General features: G+C 28.1%; 3 protein-coding genes across 3 annotated transcripts; 1 reads left to right on the top strand and 2 right to left on the bottom strand.

Moving 5' to 3' along the window:
- Window positions 1-1,337: 1,337 nt before the first annotated feature.
- Window positions 1,338-3,844, bottom strand: LOC123295386 (nurim homolog). Its single transcript, XM_044876723.1, has 5 exons — window positions 3,777-3,844; window positions 3,542-3,717; window positions 3,307-3,474; window positions 2,169-2,302; window positions 1,338-1,995 (listed from the first exon to the last, which is right to left on the bottom strand). Exons 2-5 carry the CDS (start codon window positions 3,653-3,655, stop codon window positions 1,872-1,874), a joined length of 540 nt encoding a protein of 179 aa, XP_044732658.1. The 5' UTR covers window positions 3,656-3,717; window positions 3,777-3,844; the 3' UTR covers window positions 1,338-1,871.
- Window positions 3,845-6,781: 2,937 nt separating this feature from the next.
- On the bottom strand, window positions 6,782-9,907 carry LOC123295385 (40S ribosomal protein S5). The gene is made up of 4 exons (XM_044876722.1): window positions 9,830-9,907; window positions 9,265-9,647; window positions 7,598-7,813; window positions 6,782-6,936 (listed from the first exon to the last, which is right to left on the bottom strand). The coding sequence occupies exons 2-4, from the start codon at window positions 9,640-9,642 to the stop codon at window positions 6,868-6,870; spliced, it is 663 nt and encodes a 220-aa protein (XP_044732657.1). The 5' UTR covers window positions 9,643-9,647; window positions 9,830-9,907; the 3' UTR covers window positions 6,782-6,867.
- A 1,239-nt stretch (window positions 9,908-11,146) lies between these two features.
- Window positions 11,147-18,704, top strand: LOC123295377 (U1 small nuclear ribonucleoprotein 70 kDa). Its single transcript, XM_044876711.1, has 8 exons — window positions 11,147-11,515; window positions 11,661-11,843; window positions 11,909-11,971; window positions 12,802-12,883; window positions 16,323-16,424; window positions 17,104-17,428; window positions 17,505-17,677; window positions 18,038-18,704. The coding sequence occupies exons 1-8, from the start codon at window positions 11,372-11,374 to the stop codon at window positions 18,181-18,183; spliced, it is 1,218 nt and encodes a 405-aa protein (XP_044732646.1). The 5' UTR covers window positions 11,147-11,371; the 3' UTR covers window positions 18,184-18,704.
- Window positions 18,705-21,726: the final 3,022 nt, after the last annotated feature.

Here is a 21,726-nt window from a genome sequence, read left to right as displayed (position 1 = left end):
TTTTCAGAAAATTAAAAAAAAGAAGGTATTTGACAGGTGCGTGTTCAATGGAAGATTACAGCATAGATAAAATCAGAAGGGTATAATCCATTGGTGAATTAGGCAACTACTTAAGGGCCCCGGGGAAAATTCAAAAATGAAAAGACAAATTAGTAAGCGAAGGGCGACATACAAGGAGACGTGAAGTTTTCAAATGTCCCCAAAGAAAATAGCCAAAAGCAACTAAAACGAATGAGCGTTTAGTCCAATATAAATCACTTTTGCCCTGATAGTGTGTTCGTCAAAGATAATTCTTTCAAAATCATTAAATACAATGAAATATTTGCAGAAGTTTTCGAAAATTTCTATCTAAATGATATATTGCTGGTGTCAAGAATCTAATATGCTCGTTAAATCAGCAAGTGCACATCAAAATAGTTCCTTCATTTTCAATTTTGTTGCGTTGTTCGGTTTTATTTTAAAAGGAAATCGGACGAAGTAACAAAAGTAAGATCTTGTATTATTTATAGTATTAATTTTTTTTATATTTTTTTACTCGTATTATGACCAGCATCTTATCTAAACTTTTATCTTCCATTTAAAATGCACCTTAAATATTTGTATTTGTTTGTTAATTATTTGTTGTTTTTCAAATCTGCTGCTTGTTTTAAAAAAAAAAAAAGTGATGTTTGTATTTTTGAATTTTGTAAATTTTTCTTTTGAATATGTGTTAAATATACGTGCCATAGGTTATAAGTGACTCTTAAAAATTTTATTTATTGTATAGCGCGCATTTTTTCGCATAATTCATACAATGTTTTATTAATAAATTAACTTACGCAACATGGAATTTTTCATATATTTTATTATTCAAGTTTTATACAAATATTTAAGAAACATTGTAATATTTACTAATAAATGATTTTACAACAATTTAAAAAACAAATTTATTATTATAATTTTCTTTTTACTCCCTATAAAGTTGGTATCAGTTAAGGATGGCAAACATTTTTAAGTTGTTGTTTTGTTCTAAAATCTTGAAATAATTTCCTTGTGACAGGAGTTCCCTCAAGATTAGATAAAATAAAGGGGCCGGGAGAGAGGAATAACAATAAATGGAACAAAAATAACAGTTATAAAAAGAAAAGAGGTAGCGAAATTTAAATAGCGTATGTTACATCTAAAATGTCATAGGTTCGTGAACGAGCAAAATCGGACAGTGATTCACCACTATCGATCTTTTAAATAAAAGAAAAGCTCATTTGTATTTGAACTGTTAAATGTTTGTTTTTTTTTTTAAACATGTTTGTTGTTACTTTGAATTTTCATTAGATACAAAAAATATAAAGTTGAAATTGCCCAGCGAAGCGAGTGGGGGGTAACTGCTAATTGGAAATATTTTTGAAAAGGTTACAGAATTCAATATAGTAGTGCTATAAATCAAAAGAAATTATAAAGCTTCATATCGTACTAGATGAATCTTAAGTGGGTTTTATGTACAGGAAATGTTTCGTGAACGAAGTATTCGGTCCAGCGATTCATTTTTTAATAACTTTCATACAAAAAAGTAATTTTTAAATGTTTCATCTGTTTTAATAAATCTTTATTTCGACAATACTATCCAAAACTTTTCAAAATCACTCAAAATGTTACTACTTTCCAAAAGTATCATAGTACAGTAAAAGATGTTACAAAAATCGGCTAATTAAGGAAAACGAAATAAAGCGCTCACTTTTTACTAAAATCTGGTGAAATGAGAAAAAGTAAGCAATTTATTTCATTTTTTGAATCTGTCACATCTTTGACTGAACTATTAGTATATTAATTTCCATCCTCAAGCCTTGGTGGGCGGATATAAAACATTTCAACCATATTCACCAATTACAAACATATTATTGCAATGAATACTTTTTCCGAATAAATTGATCTTGTTGATATTCGTAATCGGAAGGAGATGTTTTCCATGAAGAATACATGTAAATGCTGAGCAAACTTGAAAGTAATACTCGATCGAGCCTAAAAATAAATTCAGATTAATTTTTTTTTTTTTAAAACGTTAATTCGTCTGGCGAATAGCATGTTCTTATAAAAAGTTGATAATTTTTAATAAGATATTTTCTGGTAACATTTAAAACCTCACTATCATAAGCTTTGCTAATATTTCACAAAAAATATAAAAGTGTACTTACGTCATTAATGGACAGATCCAAAAAATTAATAAGAATCCAATAAAACTTGGATGCCGCATATTTCTATAAAGCTTTTGTAACGATTTGGATTTATACGAAAGTGGATCCATCCAATCCATCACATTATAATATACCTTAAAACAATTTTATTATAAATACTTTTATTTGATGCATTTAATAAAAATTGTATCGCCAATTATAGCGCAAGTGAAATCAAACGAACCACTATTCGCGATGTTCACAATATTCAGGGCCGGGTTAACAAGTAGGCAGAATAGGCAGTTACCCCCGAAAAATGAAAAAGACTTCTAAAATTTTCTTACAAACATAAAATTCTAGAGAGTGAAAGAAAAATATAATTAGAACTGAAAATAAATTTTACTCAAATAAATAAAACTCAATTGACCGCAATCAAAAGGTGACGACCGACGAACTAGACAAGGTTCATAAAAAGGACATTTCCGACTCATTTGACAAATTGTATGAGCGTGCAAAGAAGTGAATCGAAGTGAAAGGAGAGTATATTGAATAATAAAAAAGAATTATATCAAAATGTACACTGGTTGTTTTTATTTTGAAAAATTTCGGTTATTTTTGGAACAGAGGGTGTAGAAGTCTTCAAGCGGAAATTTCAACTAGAATGATGAATTTTTCATTGAAATGAAACAATTCCAAAGTTACGTGAACTCCAGATACACTGATGTACAAAAAACTCATAGTCATTTGTATAAGATTCTAATGGAAGATTTAAATTAGCAGATGTATTTCCTAACACAGAAATAGCTCTTCGGATTTTTTAACATTAATGATCATAAATTTTTCTGCCGAACGATCTTTCTCGCAATTAAAAAGAATCAAAGCTGCTGAAAGAGCTACATTTTGCTACTCAATTTGCATTGAGTCAGATTTATTGAAAAAAATCGATATTGATGATATAATTGATGAATTTGCCGAAAACAAATCTAGAAAACGACATGTTTAAAATGTAGATAGTAATAAGTTTGTATTTTTTAATCGAAATAAGAAAGGAACGGACGTGAAAAAAGGGCCTCGTTGAGGGTTAATCCGGCCCTGACAATATTCCTTTAATTTTGATATTTTATAAGAAATTATAAACTGTGCTATATGAGAAATTCACCTGTTTTATGCCAATTAGTTCTGGTATATCCATTAAAATAGCTCCACCATAAATAAAAGACCAAGCTATGAGATGTGTAAAACTAAAAACCCACCAAAGTACACCATCAGTAGCATTTATGCTCCATAGAGGATATAAATAAATAAATTTCCAATTATCGATTAATAACTAAAAAATTGTAAATATTAATAATCTATCTCAATCTTTTAGAATATTATTTAATATAATAACTTACTAGTAGAGCTACCGATGTAGCAATTGTATAAATAGTTCTTTCAATTACAGTACAATTCCATTTTATAAACAAATCTTTAACGAATTGCTTTTTCATCAAACTATGTTGTCCCATAAAAAGTACAATTAAGAAAAAATTATATGATAAAGGACGAATTATTTGATCATTTATAGAATCTGAAATATAAATTTTATACTAAATCATAACTTTTAATTAAAAAAATATTCATACATACTTAATTCTGATTGCTTTATCCAAAATATAATTTTTTCAGAAGTTCCATTTGATAAGAAAAATATTAACTTTCCCACGGTATAAACGGTTAAAATAAAATTTACTAACGATAATGTTACAAAAATTGATTGTTTTAGCTGCATTTTGTAAATTTTTATTTTTGTATATCGTTAACTATTTTTAGACGCTTATTCATATAATATGGGAATTAGATTTAAAAATTATACATTTTTTTGGTGAGTTATGAGTTCAGCAATACATGCATAGGTTTACAATACTACCTGCATGTGGAAAAACACCTTTATATATATGATAGATATATTTTATTTAACGGTGTTTGTTTATTTATTATGATAAAATAATAAGTAATCTTTCATGTTGTATAATACATAAACATAGAAAAATATAACCTCCTAACGGATACATAAAAGGAAATAAAAACATAGCAAAATACAGGGGCGTAATAACAAAATAATTAACTAGTAATATTATTATCTAGAAAGTAGAAATATAATAAATATAGCAGTTTTCAAGTTGTTTAAATTATTTTTTTAAGGTTAACTTAAGTGAAGGGAGATAACTGATAACAACTAATTCAGTTAATTGTTTAAACACCCTGCATATGAGTATCAATTATTGACATAAATGAGCTACGTTTTTTTTTCTTTGTGCGGCAATTTAATTAAGTTGACAATGTCAATATTCGACAACTTGACGCTATACAAAAGAGCACACCTATTATGACATCTAAAGTCGATTCGCTTTTTGTTGACCTTTCGCTTAAAAAGTGTGCTCACGGATTTTCATGAGTACCATGAACGAAAACGAAAAGAAAGAACACAGCTTTTCACGTTTGTTTACTTACTCTCAAAACAAAATTTCTGTAAATATTCAAAAAATGCCATGTTAAAATTGTTGAAAATTTAGAAAAAATGAAAACGTTATCCCGAAAATGATTTTATATTATACCTACCTTTATCTTTTATCCTTTATATCGATTTTAGGAATATCAAATAGAACCTACATGTGAGTAAAAGGTTTGTATGTATTTATATTATATTATTGAACTGTATAATATGTCTATGGTGGAGTAGTGGCTAGCACAGTCGCTTCCTGTAACAAAGTACCTCAATTCGTACCTAGCATGGTCTCAATTAATTTTTAATTAAATTTAAATAATTGTTATACATATGTCATATATCACTATTCTGTCAGGGGGTGGATAAATAAGTAAGAGGGCAAGGTATATTTTATGTTATTTTAAATCCCACCCCCTGATAGAAGAGTGATTTATGACATCAGTAGGAAAGTGGGACTAACATTATTAATTTTTTTTTTGTGAAATAACATGTTCTCCTATTACAATATCTTATAAAATTTCATTTAACAAGCAAAATAAGTATTTTTTTAACATTTTGTACTAGGAGAATATGAGTGAGATAAACTATATAACATGTTCTCCTATTAAAAAGTTTCAAATTTTAGCATAACTAGCCATTTTTGTACATATTTTTTAATATTTTGTAACAGAAGAACATAATTTTAAATGATATATTTATGACTATTTAAATTCCCACCCCCTGACAGAATAGTGATTTATGACATATGTATAATTGACGTTATTTATAACAAGTGGGTGGGTTATATATAATTTACGACTCTAAAAAAAGGAGAAAAATTTTAAAATAAGGAAAAATTCAATTAATTTAAAAATGGTAACCCTACCAGGATACGAACCAGCGTACTTTTGTTTCAGAGGCTATACCCACACAGCCAACCGGCTTATTACTAACTATATAATTAACTTAATACTTACCTTTATTAAATAATTAATTAATTGATAAATTTGTTCTGAAAGAAAAAATAGGGAAGAAAATTTAAAAAATAAAACAAAATTTAAAATATATAACGATTTTTATTTATTTATGGGTTTGGAACTAATTGATAATTGACTGTTCTCTGCTACTGTTTTATCGTGTATAGAGCTGCAAAGTTGCCGCCAAACGGTTGTTCGCAGTAAAGAGAGGCAGATAAAATAGGTGCGCATTCTATCTCTCTCACTACAGTCTAGAATTCATTTATTGCGGTTCCAATTTTTATTGGATTTTAATGCTAAGAAAGACTCTATCTAGTGATAGAAAAAAGAACTATTGTCAGAACGCCAAATATAGCACAGCCCTCTCTTTAAAATCATTGAAATAATCAGCTGATTGTAACGATAATGGTTTACATTTGATACTCATGGCGCTGACATCTTAGCGTTAAAATTCATTCTCTATGGAATTTGCGCAGTGCCACATATTTTTCTTCTATTAAAAATTATAGTTCTATCAAAACAAAGTGGCACTGAGCAAAAGAGACTGTATATATGAGTGCATATACATATATCTCTTTCGCAGTGCCACTTTGGTTTGACAGAACTCTAATCATGGTTTAAGTAAATTTTCAAAAAGGGTTTAAACTACCAAAATAATAACTATTAGTAGGTACCTATAGACATAGCCTCGTAAAAATCTCATTTTTTCTATAGAGAACAAAACGTTTCAAAGATGTAATTTTGAACGATATCAAGTCATGAGGCTTTGAGTCTAATTAGAATGTAATTGACCGTCTATCTAGTTTACGAAAAATTAACAAATATTACTTTTAGTCTAATACAAAAGTTAATTGTCCAAGAGGCAAGGCTGTTCAATTTACTCTGTGCTGTGATTATGACTGCTTGTAACCGATATACACAGATAGAAATATATGAGCGTTGAAAGTTTTACTGAAATATTATTTATTGCCATTTAGATAGCTATATTTTTTCTCTTTGAAAGATGACATCACGTTTTCTCTTATATCGGTAGATATACCTTCAATAATTATTAGATAATTGTATTGAAATTCTTTAGAAATACTGTATTTAATAAAAAAAAAAACAATTGATTACAAATAAAAATGTGTACAAATTAATTATTATTATAAAAAAACAAATAAAACACAAAGGTAAATAGTTTTTAGAAAATTTTTTTTAATTAAACTTCCACTTTTACAAATACAAACAATAATTTGATTTTGATCCAAGCAGAAGTATATAAATAATAATATATTTATCGGTTGGATTTGGCTACACGTTCAAGTTCATCTTTCTTTTTGATAGCATATGAATTTGATGATCCCTGCAAACAAATAAAAAAAAAAAAAAAAAACATTATTAATAAATATCCCACAATAAGATCGAGCGCCATGTATATTATGAAATTTCAAAATTACCTTTTATTTCAATTTTATATTGCTAAATAAAATTGAAATCTAACTTTTGTAATTTCAAAAATGTAAAAATATTTTATAATAGTAATATTATTAAAAAATTTATTACTTTTTCGAGTAAAATATTTTCAAAATTAATTTTGTCCTACGCGAAACCAAAAACATTTGAGACAATAATTGGTATTAGATAGGACATGCATGAATTATAGTAGAATTTAATTAAAATGAATAATTATTATTTGAAATCATTAACATTATAGTATCCTCCTTGAAAACGAACAAAATCTATACCGTAAAACGGAGTGTATCGAGAAACCAAGGTAAATAGTTTGAAGACTGAGTAATAAATTATAATCTGTGGATAGAACCATTTATATGAATGTGTGGGTAAAAATAAGTATGTGTGTGTGTAAATACTTTTTGAAATGTTTTTTCCTCTTTCAAATATTTTTCTAAGTAGGATAACAAATTGAGTAATAAAACACAAGCTGTACTAGAGAAATCTCCGTATCGGAAAATTGTAAATTCATATTCATAACAAAATAACACCATTAAAAAAAATTAACATACCTTTGCAGCGTTAATAAGTTCGTCGGCTACACATTCAGCAATTGTTTTGATATTTCGGAATGCAGCTTCACGTGCACCTGTACATAATAACCAAATAGCTTGATTTACTCGCCGAAGAGGTGATACGTCGACAGCCTGTCTTCTTACTGTACCAGCACGACCAATACGTGTTGAATCTTCACGTGGTCCTGAATTGATAATGGCTGTTACTAAAATCTGTAAACAAAATTTAAAATAATATTAAAAGCAGATCAACAAAATTATAGTAAATTGTATTGAGAAAAAATTAAGGTACTTCAGATTATATGCATTCAACAAAATTTGTTCTGTCAAGAGGTGTCAGAATAAATCATAATTGATCATCATGTGAAATTTAACACGTTGAGCGTCGAAATTATATCGAAAATCTCATCTACCTATTTAAATATTCAGGGCGTTCTGTTATTGACTGCAGATCGTTATAATAAGCTCATAAAGAAAAAAGGAAAAAGTTATTTTCCACTTTTGAAACTGAGGACTACTTTGCGAGATAATTAACAAAATAAATTAATATATCTTTAGCGAATGACAGTTCAATAACATTTTGAATGAAACCAATAAAACACTACTTAAAGAGAGGATGTGTTTTATCATAGTGGAAGTCGTCTCTAAATGCAAAATTATTACAAAAAAAACTCTATTTGGCTACTTATGTTATTATAAAAACTAACTCATTAAAACCTACACTACGTTTCTTGGTAAGTGTACGCGATTTTAGTGCAAATATCACATGACCAGTCCGTTTTGCTAAATATATGCTGAGATACATATACACCGAGACCAATCAAAGTATGTATGTTGTGTGTTGTAGTTGTAAAGTGAGGCAATATTTAAGATTTTGTGTTCTGTATTACACAATTTATTCCCCCCTTCACCGAAACTATTTAATATATAATTTGATACCTTCCACATCTAACTGTCTATTGGTGAATCATATTTTTATTTTCTTTATAAATAAAGACAACCAAATATTTTTTTTAGTATTCACTACCCAATTAAATAAATTTACAATCAATTATTGTTCTAGGATAGTCCCTTCTATATTCTAAATTGACACCTACTAATTTAATGAATTTGATAGGTCTGTGAATTATCTTTCTATTTTCCCATAGGCATATCTTACGCATCAGGCCTCAAATGAAAATTTGGTAAAGAGCTTTTCCATTTGTCTTGACAAGTTTAATTTAGTGGTACAATTTTCTGCTATCAATAACAGAACACCCTGTATATTATATATGCGAAAGTAAGTATGTTTGTTTGTTTGTTTTTAAACATGTTTGCCCATTCAAAATAACAACAATTTTGTTTTTATAATCGTGGATTTGAGATTTTAGATCTTAAATTAAAGAGAGTGAGCATTCTTTCTATTTTCAAGCCTCAGATCGAAATTTGGTCAAGAGCTTTTTTGTTCGTCTTTATGAGCTAATCTGTAGGCCAACGATCTGCAGTAAATAACAGAACACCCTGTATAATTATTATGAATGAAAAATTCCAAAAGCTCCGATTGTGAGCACTAGGCTCTAAATCAATCAAAAGAAAAGTGCGCATCCTTGGTAATAGATGAAAATTTCGGTTCAAACTAAAGATGGTGCTCAAAATAAAATTAAAAAAAATAAATAAATACTAACTTGTAATGGATTTTCACCAGTAAGTAAATGAATGATTTCAAATGCATGTTTTACAATTCGTACAGCCATCAATTTTTTACCATTGTTACGTCCATGCATCATAAGTGAATTTGTTAATCGTTCAACAATTGGACATTGTGCTTTTCTAAAACGTTTTGCAGCATATCGACCGGCTGAATGTGGTAAATATTTTGCATTCTTTTCTTTTACAGCAATATAATCTTGTAATGACATATCATTCACTTGTACATCATCACAACTCCATTTACCGAACAATTTAATTTCGGGTAATTCAGCTGGTTGTGCGATTGGAACATTATCAACATTTGCGCTGGGTATGACCACATCGTCAAAACTCTCAAAATCCATATCAGCCATAATTACTGAAAAAGTTAAAATATTTTTCAGATACACGTGTGAAGATTAACCTAAATCTGTTCACAATATTAATTAATAAAAATAACTTATCGACATCATTAAATTAATTTATTAAAAGACATTGAATTTCATTAATGTTTTTTTATTAATATTTTTAAAGTTTTATTAAACTTTGAATACAACTTACCTATTTTTAAATTGATACACTAACTCGAAAGTTAACAACTTCCACCATGCATCATCCGGAAAAGGATGTTTTATTGAAGTGAACATATTACAAAAAATCGTAGACATTTCGTAGAGATACTGTATGCAGGTTATCCAACCTTGATTCAACCCATACTATAATATTAAGATTCGTCGAATTCGTAGACGTATGTTACCAACTGAAAATTTATTTATGAAAATAGACTTGCAAAGTGAACTGCGCGCTAGTTGATGTCTTTCTAGAAAAAGCAAAAAAAGAGGTAGAAATTAAAAAATCAAATTAATGCTTTTAAAGATGATATTCACTATTGATTTCTGTTTAGCTTCAGGTGTTGCCAACCCTAGTTGGTTAAAGTATAACCAAGTCCGTATACGGTGTACCTTAAACCAATACTACAACATCGCTGTTGTTATACTGTCTTAACACGTGGCTTTAGGTTGTTAATTTCTATGGAACATTATTATAGCATAAAAAATGGAAACGAGTTAATTGTTGTCTTTTCAATACTTTACCTTCATTATTTATACACGTATGTCGTATATGAGCTTTACCATAAATATAACTTTATACTAGTAGTTATCCGTCCACTTCGTTGAACCACCGTTGGTTTTACTTATCCGCTCATTTGTGACACTCGAAATATAAGTTACTTTTTATTATGAAACCAATTTATTTTGCTTTTAAAATCAAAATCGTCCAGTGAAATAGATGTGAACCTGCTAGTATCTTTAGAGATTTTACGATTATATATAGAAGATAGAGATATATTTTCTATGAATTATCAATCGAAATTTTTTAAACTACTGTCACGTTACATCCTCCTCACCATTTCATATTTAAATCAGTAGAGGTCAGCTTATACCTCTATCGATAAAAAAGGATAATAAAATTATTGTCTACTCAGTCCATTCTTTAAGTCCATGGATTAAATATTTGAAAGTTTATTTTTATAAAAATTTATTTACAACATTCATTGCTTATCAAGATTTTGACGAGAAGAACGAGAATTAAAAACAGTAATTTGATAATTTTAAGATATATATTTTGTGTTTGATTTATAAAATTGTGATGTGTTTAGTATTTACTATTTGACTTTGAAAATATATGAAAGTGGAAAATTATGTTTTAGAATATTGTATTGATTGTACGATCATTTGAAAATATTTTTGCAATAATTGACATTCCTAATAAATCTAAAATATTTATTCTATTAATTTAATAATTTAAAATTGTTTAAAAATTAATTTTCAAATTAGTGCTACGAATAAATATGATTGCGTATGCGCATTTAATCACTTTACAATGCAGATGTGTAGATGCCAAATACGACAAAAATGTCTACCTATTTCCGGTACATTAAATTGTGAGAATTCTGTTAAAATGCGAGAATTTAAAATGATTTGATAAACATTTATTTAAAAAAAATGTTCATATTTATTTTATTTAAAATTTGGTAGATAAAACGTAATATTTTATATTCATTTTATTGATAATTTTCTTAATAATAATTTTCGTATCAAAATGACACAATTTCTACCACCCAATCTTTTGGCATTATTTGCACCTAGAGAGCCAATACCATATTTACCTCCACCAAGTAAACTTCCACATGAAAAGAAACAGAGAGGATATGTTGGAGTTGGAGCTTTCTTGGAAAATTTCGAGGTAAGTTGTTAGATTTAGACTACGAAATGTTAAAATTGTGAAGCGGCTAACATATACAAACACTCCCTTATCAAGTATCTAAACACTTTGAAAAGCCTTAATTTGTTTTAAAGTATATTTAAAATTTTGTTTATTTTTCGATTAGGATCCGAAAGATACACCACCACCAACTAGAGTGGAAACAAGAGAAGAGAGATTAGAAAGAAGACGAAGAGAACGAGCTGAACAAGTTGCGTATAAATTAGAACAAGAAATTGCTGTTTGGGATCCGAACTCTTGTCCAAATGCAACAGGAGATCCATTCAAAACATTATTCGTTGCTAGAATTGTATGTATTACATTTCAACATTTTCATATAAAAATTTCAAGTTTTAATTAAAATTTTTATTCCAGAATTATGATACATCAGAATCAAAGTTACGAAGAGAATTTGAAGTTTATGGACCTATCAAAAAGGTAAGTTTAAACAATATAAGAATTCACGAAAAAAAAAAAGTTTTAAGATTTAGTTACAAAAAATTACCTATTTGATTATTTTCATTAAAAAACTTGAGTAGTGATAGATAAAACTTAAAACAAATAATTGTTTTTGAATTAGAGGGGTACTATGCGCTCGAATACGACTGTCGTAAAATACATTTTATTATTCTGAAAACGTTGACTTATTGATCCGTTGATTACTTTGAAAATGTTACATATGCATATTAAACCTTAGTTATCAATTTAAAGGTCTTTACATTCAATCTAATTTTATCAAAACCAATTGTCGGTTGTCGTCAACTCGTCGACTTAAAAACGAAATTGCTCACATGGAAATTATGGATAGGATTATTTATTTTGAAATTATTTTTACTCTTTTGTGTATTTTCTGAAAACAATTTTTATTTTGTACTTTTTAGAGATTTTAAGACGTCTACTTAAGTTTATAAGAGACCATCCATAAACCTACCCAAGAATTAAAATAATAATTGGAATCGGTACATAATTAGCGGATATGTCGCGTAACACATATACTATCGATTTGATAACAACCTATAGTCCGCGAGACAATACCTTTTTTGTTAAATTATCAATACATAATTGATTAATTATTAATATTATTATTAATTAATTATTTCTTCATATTTTTTATCAATTCATGCTTTCACTTTTTTTCTAAAACTTTGTTCGAAAGTGTTGCGTTTTAAAATGAGCATGATAACGTCATATTTAAGCTATCAGCCTGAAAAAACGCATCATAATAAACATAATGACAAATTTAAATCAAAAATGTTTTTGTATTTCAGATAGTCCTTATCCACAATACGATCAATGGGAAGCCAAGAGGTTACGCTTTTATTGAGTATGAACATGAACGAGATATGCATTGTACGTATTTCTAATAATATACAATCTTTTTTTTTCCAAATTTTTGTATATAAGAAAGCCTTTCTTATATACATAATGTAGGGACAAAATTTAGGTATTTTATTAACACTCCTTAAATTTAAGCTTTTATTTTTTTCCGTTTATAAATCACATAAAAATAATTTATAACTTAATATTTTTTCATTAATGGTTAGTTTAATAATTCGCCTATAATAAACAAACAAGTTGAGACAAAAAATACTTTCTTACAGAAATCGTACTTAATTAATTTTTAAGGTAAATTGATTCTTATTGTAGATAATGTGGGGAACGATCTGGCAAACCTGGGAATTTAGAGATTTTAGAAAGTTCAAGGGTTTAAGGAGTCAGGGAGACTGATAAAAATACCATACCATACAGATAATGTTACGTAGTAGTTTTTATTTCTTAAAATTAATTGAATTTATATAATCGAGACTTTTATTACTAGAAATTCTTTTCTTATTAATATGCTACCTTATTGAATTTGGAAGTTTAGTATTTGCAAAACAATATCAATTCAATTCAAAATATTAATCTTAATTTTTGTTATCTATTACAAAGCTCAAATTTAAGAGTGTTAATGAAAAAAAAAAAAAAAGAAACTCGGTAAGTGCTCCCAGAAAAGAAAACAAATATCTTCCTAGTAAATACATTCTTTAGATGTGAACTTTGTTGATATAACAATTAATACAAGGTTCTTTGTTTAACAGTACAGATGTAACACACACAGTAATGCTCCCGAGCCCATTCAGTGAGGCTTCACTTTACCCATGCCCATTTTCTGCATTTGCGTGAATAAATAGGTTTGTATGTTTGGTAAGAACCCTACATACAACAAAAAAAGGAAAAAAAACAAAATTCTCAAAAAAAGACATTATTTGGTAATTGCGTAGAAGGTACTATAACCACAGTTTCATACATTTCAGATTTTGATAACTACCAACGTTTTTCATCTGTAGATTGGTTATTTTTTTGCTTAACTTAACGGGAAGGATGTGTTTCCAAATGAAAATTTCATAAATAATTTTGTTTTTTTTAATGTAAATCAAAATTCAATCGGGTTTTTAGATTTCGTTGAATTTTTCAATAAAGAAACACGCCCTAACAATTACAAATTATTAGTTGGGTCTCGGGGAATAAGTGAATTTTTTAGATGTAGGGAATTTCATAAGTAAGCCACTAATAAAATAGTTTCTACTCGTATCATTAATGCTTTTTCGGTCATTTAAATATACTTACTGTAAAGCATAAAAATACCAACGGGCTTGCCAAAAAAACAAAAACTTTAATGAAAACAAAGCTTAAACTTTTGTAAATTATTTGAACAATGGCAACTTGTGAGACCGAAATCATTTCAATATATTTTTTGGAGTGTAATTAGAGACCCGTTTGCAATACTCTTCTTGTTACTATTATTATTTTTATCAACGGGGTTATAAAGTTTAATAAATAAAGCTAAATTATTAAGCAGACAATTATGAAATGATTCGAGGGAAACGGGAAAGACATTAAATGATTTCGAAAAGTAAAATATGCTTGCAAGTTTCGACAAATACAAGCCGGTACGCGCTAGGTATATAATATCTAAACATATCGCACATTATTTGTACGCTGTGCATCGGTACGAGTTGGAACTAATTTCATTTATTTTATCAATTTTTATAATTTCTAAAAGTTAAACAAAATTCTGAAAGATGAGACAAATTATGTATCTTCTCAAAATTATCAATTAAAACACAAAAATAATCCATAAATATTACAAAAAAAAATTGTTTAATTTGTTTATTTTGAATGTGAAAAAAATGTAAACGTTATTTATACATTCGTGAACACAAAATGTGTACCCATGTGTGTATAAATATAAATGTATATATTTTTTTAACAATTTTGTTTTTACTTAAGTTTTTTTAATTAATTGTTGTAAAAAAATAAAATAATGCGCTTAAAGTAAGTAGTTGCGCACCAGGTAAATGACTGGATTTCTGAGTTTTTATATCAACAAAGCATTCTCGCTCGCTCGGTTTTTTTAACTAGCGTCTCTGCGTAAGTAAATATTTCGGTAGGTATTTTTATTCTAAAAATCTTAATTAAAATCTTAAGATCATATCGGAACTTTTTTTTTATTTCGTGTAGTATTCAAATCTCATTTTTCGGAAATCGTTTTCGGAGTCGTAACAACAATTTTTATTTCATTTAAACCAAAATTTATTTACGGAAAATAGTTAGGGCATTTTTTTTTATTTAAACGAATTTTCTAAGATTTTTTTTACGTAAATTTTAATGGCGCGGGAATAATTTTTATTTAAAATTTTTATGACACACAAACGTATTGTTGACAATTCATGGGCGGGCACTGTGGAAATATATAAATTGTTTTATGTGAAAAACAGTAATTTTAGGTTTTGGGAGGGTACATTTTGGTAACTGATTTTCAATTAGGACAAAAATTTGAGATACCGTTATCAAAGTCGTGCTTAACGAGTTTTCTCTCTTGGAAAATATTCATGCCTGGATACTAAAAATTTTATATTTGCACAACAAGCTTAAAATTGATGAATGTTGATTGAGCACGGTATTTTAATAAGAAGATGTAACGCAATTGCAAAGTGGTTACAAAGATAATGATTGAAAAATGCAAAAATTTGCTATTCGAAAATTTTCTTATTGGAATAACGTTTTCAACGGATGTACATCAATTTCAAGCTTGCCAGGCTCAAATTTTTACAAAGGGAAAAGTTTTTAGACACAATCTTTTCAACAGCCTCTTAAATTTTTTTCCTTATAAAAATGAGTTTCTATAATATATCCTGGCCCTAGATCTATTAGTTATAGCTTAGTAAATAGAATCTAAAAGAGATCCAAATAAAGCAGTACGAATTTTGATTTTTGTTAAAACTGATCCTACAATAAATTTCTTTTTAAACAAGATGTATTGAAGGTTACGCCACTGGATATTCGAATATAAAATATTCGCGTCAAAGCAGAGTTTAAGGTTATTACCCCTCACCCCTCACTAGGATTTAGTACAACCAAAATTTTATTTATACTATTAATTAGATAATTAATTGTAATAGAATGGAAGATTTTTCATGTGTTATATCTTTATTTCCTTTTAAGAGCGCTCTCCTTTCTTTTATTAGTTTTTGTAGGACCAAGAGATTATTAAGATTCGTAAAATTTTATATGGAAAAATTATTCTGTACAAAATGATAAACGATACAAACTAAAATAAAGCAAACATTAATTTTCTGATTAAACAAATTTACTAAAATTTGATTAAAATGAAAAAATGATTTTTCTTGTATTTTAGTTTTTATTATATTTGACTGAACAGAATTGATTCAAAATTACTAAACTATAACTAAATAGTTAAGAATTTAATAATATTTAAATATTAATAAAAAATTACGATTTTCAGCTGCTTATAAACATGCTGATGGTAAGAAAATTGATGGACGTAGGGTGTTGGTTGATGTTGAGAGAGCCCGTACTGTCAAAGGATGGTTACCAAGAAAATTAGGTATGTGACATCATTGTTATTTTACAAATATTTAGCGTTGGAAATATTTCATTTGGAGTATTTTATCCAATTCTATGAAAACTCAATTTTAACACAACAATTTTAGTTATGAAAATAAAATAACGTTCTTTTTATTTGGTCCCTCGATTTTTGTAGAAAATATATGTCCTATCTAATACCAATTATAGTCTCAAATATTTTTGGTTTCGCGTAGGACAAAATTAATTTTGAAAATATTTTATTCAATAATGTTATATTTAAAAAAAAATAAATATTACAATTATAAAATATTTTTACATTTATTAAACTTTTCAACTATTTAAATTTCATATTTGTAACATTAAGTTAATCTGTATTCAGATGATAATAATAAGGATAGACATTATAAGGTTTTTGTGATTTCATTGCGATTACAGATCCCTAACCCTGGAAATCTTTTCACTTTTATATGCAATTAGTCGGATCACAAAGTATTTTTTTTTAAAGTTTCGGACTACAGGGGGTTTGGGGCAGTACTCTATAGCCCGACAAATTCGATAATACCTTGCAAAACGTTTGTCGGATTATCTTGGGTTCACTGTATATCTACGTGAGCTAACACCTATAGTTCTTTTTTTTATCGCTAGATAGTCTTGCTTTTAAATTAAAATCTTATATATAAATTTTTGAATTGTTTTAGGGGGTGGATTAGGAGGAACTCGTCGTGGAGGACCTGAAGTAAATATTAAACATTCTGGTCGTGAAGATAATGAAAGAGAACGAGAACGATATCGTTTAGAACGGGAACGAGAAGAGCGTGGTTTAGGTGGTGGAATTCATCGTGATCGTGAACGAGATAGAGGCGTTGGACTTGGCAGTATTGACAGACGACGATCACGCAGTCGTGACAGACGTGAACGCCGAAGATCACGATCTAGATCCCGTGAACGTAAACGCAGAAGAAGTCGCGAACGTATACGTGATCCTGATATTGAAGAAATTGAACGTCCTAGAGATCGTGACAGGTAATATTATTTTTTTAATTTCTTAAGTTAATTATTATAGAATTTATAATAAAATACTATTGTTTAACTTTTACAGGGATCGTGATCGAGACAGAGATCGTAAACGTAGACGATCTCGTTCGCGTGATAAGGAAAGAAAACGTGAGAAGAGAGATCGTGACAGAGATCGTAAAGATCGTGATAGATTAGAATACATTAAGACAGACGAAGATGGTGAAATGATACGAATTAAAGAAGAACCAGTTGATGGTAAGTTTTTATTTATGAGAACATTCGTTGAAAATTTTGAAATTATGTTGAGCTGTTATAATATTTATAAGTTCTTTTTTAACATGAAATTGTGAAAATTGATTTTTTACTCTCAAATAAGATGCAATTTAAGATATTTTATAACTGAGATTTAATATTAGTACATAATAATCTCATATTCTAAATTGCTAGATAAAAATTTACAAAAAAACAACAGGGCCGCTGATATTCAAGTCTATATCAGTATGGTAGTATACGTTTTTTACATCGACATTCCGTGTAAAAATTAAATTCAGTATCCATAGTATGTTTATGAAAAGAGATTTATCGAATGATTAATTAATTTTTTATTTTGAACAGATTATCCAGAATATGCGCAATATCAACAACCAAACTATGATACATCTAATGTTAAATATGAAACGGAAGATGAGAAGAAATTTATTCCTGATGAATCAAACGGTGATGCGAATTATGAGAGTTATGAAGAAGGGGAAGCTTACTAATTTAAATATAATTTTAATTAATAAATTAATACACTTGTATTGTAATTAAAACAGGACAAGGCGTATTTGTGAATACAAGTTTAATAATTAAGTTTGAATAATTTACTATATTGTAATTTACAATTATTTTTAAAATTGCATATAAATATCAATGTATTTATATGGACAGGATCTTTCTTTTAAACGTGAATTGAACGGATTCGTAGTATAATGCGACTTAGTAAAATGAAAACATAAAATTTGTCAAAAGGAGGATGTAGAGAAGCCGTTTACTAGACAAATGAATGTTAAAATTACAAGTTGCAAATAAATTCTTATAATTCACGTTTAAAACAAGACTTTCTTTATATAATGGGTGTTTTAAATGACTGAGTGGTTTAATCAGTAAGTTAAATAACGTGTAAGATAACATCTTAAATATTATTTCTAAATATACTATATTGTCATTTTAAGCATTCTTGAATTATGTACAACTTGTTTGTATTTGATTTTGAAATTAAAAATTACTTAGACAATTTAAATCTAGTTTTATTAAATCTTTATCCAGCGGGATCTCATGTAATAGCAATCGAAATAAGTTAAATTTGGGAGAAGATGGGTCAATTTTTTCAGGAACAAATTAACATTTTTTTAAATTTTTTATTCTATTTTTTCTTTCAGGCACAGTTATTAATTAATTAATTATTAAGAAAAGGTAAGTATTAAGTTAATTACATGATTATCAATAATCCAGGTGGCTGTGTGGGTATAGTACTTGCCTACGAAACGAACATACGCTAGTTCGTATCCTGGAGTGGCTAACATTTTTACTTTTAAATTAAATTAATTTTTTATGATAGTACTGTCTATATAACCCGCCCTCTAGCTATTAAAAAACGCCTGTTATACATATGTCATAAATCACTATTCTGTAAGGGGGTGGGAATTAAAATATTCATAAATACATCTCACTCTTTAAAATCATGTTCCTCTTGCTACAAAATATTAAAAATATGTACAAAAATGGCTAGCTCCGCGATCTTAGCACCTCATGTGCGGAATTTCGATTGACCAATTTTACCATCTGAAAGGTCAGAAATTGGTCATAAAAGGTCAGTTGGTCTCATTAATTGGTCAGCATCAGAAAATTTTTTATTAAAGATTGAAAAAACTCCACCTATGCGCGATCGGGAAGCATTCGCTGATAATTGGTCAGCTAATTAATATAAAAAATAATTGGTCAGTTTAATTTTATATTCAAAAAATAATATAATTTCGAAAAAATTTTCAATTTTTTCAACATTTGTACTAGGAGAACATAAGTGGGAATTAGTAGTTCCTGATAAGGAGAAAGGTGAGTAAGTGTTTTCACCCCGAAAGTCTAAAATTTTATTTTGGCAGAAAGTTATTGGTCTGCCCACTAGAGGTCACACTCACCAAACACGGGTGTACAGACCACTAACTTTCTGACTTACGAGGTGACAACAATTACCTTGCTATCAGGTACTACTTATTCCGTCCGTCCTTGATGTTCTCCTAGTAGAAATGTGAAAAAAATTGAAGTTTTTGAACGAAAAAAAACTAATTTTTTCATCATTTACTAGGCAAACATGCTGTGGTGGAAATTTGAAAAAAAATGAAAATAAAAATCAGATTTTGCTTAAAAGTTAATGAACTTTTTTTTAATATATGTCCTCACCTAGTTTCGAACCAAGGGACTATTTATTCGAAGTCAGATACGCTAACCATTATACCATTAGGGCTCTGTTATTCGTATTAATAAATAATTATATTCATATTTTCGACTTTCTTAAATTATAACAAAAAGTAAAACTCATTTTCGGAAAATTTTGAGTAGTATTATTACAAAAAAAAATGGCAAACGAAGTTTGAAATACTTACCTATCGTGAAGTTCGAAATACTCACCTATTTTTAACTGAAATAATATTGTATAGCTACAGAGAGATGGGGAAAAATAAAATAAAAACAGGGTTTGAGTTTTCAACTTTATTTAAATGAAATCAAAATACATAAAAACTATTTACGAATTACTTGCACATAATTCCATATAATTAATTTCATCTTAAAAAAATTTTTTTGCATCAACTTTTTTTTACAAACCAAATACCACACAAAAATAAAATGAAAATCCAAAAAGAATATTACGTATTTACAATCCAACTTGTTTATCTCACCTATATTTTATAAGAATTTGTTTGTACCTTTACTAAAAAAAAATTAATTAGTTAATTAATAATTTTGTTCTGAAAGGAAAAATGGGATAGAATAAAATAAAACAAAATTTAAAATATATAACGATATTTATTTATTTATATTAATTTGAAAACGTTATCCCGAAAATTGATTTTTTACTATATAAAATAACCATTATTATTATTCATTCAAATTTTTTATAGGTGACATATGTACAAATATATATAATACAAGTGAAAACAAACAATTGACTGAGTTAATTGTTTAAATACCATGCATAGTCAGTGTTGATTTATTTATCACATTACACATACAAACATGTGACACATACATAACTGATAATCAAGTATAGTACCTATTATAAAATTTCCGCCTAATTGGCGCCCTCACGAGTAAACAGTGATGTTTATGAAAAAAAATTTTACATTTAAACTTTTGTTCTATCTCTAACGGTTTACAAGATGGGTCCTACGGATCCAAGACCCAATTCACCTATGATGCTCATTTACGAACTTGACCTCACTTTTTACGTCCTGAGTACGCTGTAAAAATTTCAGCTCGATATCTTTTTTCGTTTTTGAGTTATCGTGTCCACAGACGGACGGATGGACGGACGGACAACCGGAAATGGACTAATTAGGTGATTTTATGAACACCTATGACAAAATTTTTATACTAACATCATTATTTTTAAGCGTTACAAACTTGGGACTAAACTTAATATACTATGTATATTTCATATATACATGGTATAAAAAGAGTGTAAAATTTAAATAAAAGGAAAAATTCATTTTTTTAAAAGTAAAAATTTTATCCATTTTTTTTTGTTGATATGTACTACCATCAAATATACATGTATATTTGATAGTAGTACATATCAAAAAAAAAAAAATTATAAAAAAAATATTTCCCCTACTCTGTCTGGTTTATAGTGAAAAGCTGTGCGTAAGTACTCACTGCCCTGATAAAACCATCCGGCTCAAAGCATGCGCGTTACGACAGAGACAACTTTTTTAATTTTTTTTAATATTAAATTAAACTGACCAATTATTTATATTAGCTGACCAATTATCAGCGAATGCTTCCCAATCGCGCATAGGTGGAGTTTTTTATTTTTTCTGCGAATGAGGTGCTAAACTTATTAATTGACCTTGAAAAACTTTAATCTTTAATAAAAAATTTTCTGATGCTGACCAATTAATGAGACCAACTGACCTTTTATGACCAATTTCTGACCTTTCAGATGGTATAATTGGTCAATCGAAATTCCGCACATGAGGTGCTAAGATCGCGGAGCTAAAATGGCTTTGTTATGCTAAAATTTGAAACTTTTTAATAGGAAGGAGATC

Source organism: Chrysoperla carnea, chromosome 3, assembly GCF_905475395.1.
Source record: "Chrysoperla carnea chromosome 3, inChrCarn1.1, whole genome shotgun sequence".
Lineage (NCBI taxonomy): Eukaryota > Metazoa > Arthropoda > Insecta > Neuroptera > Chrysopidae > Chrysoperla > Chrysoperla carnea.
Note: the sequence above shows the minus strand (reverse complement) of the source record. Positions and strands in the feature narration are given on the sequence as shown.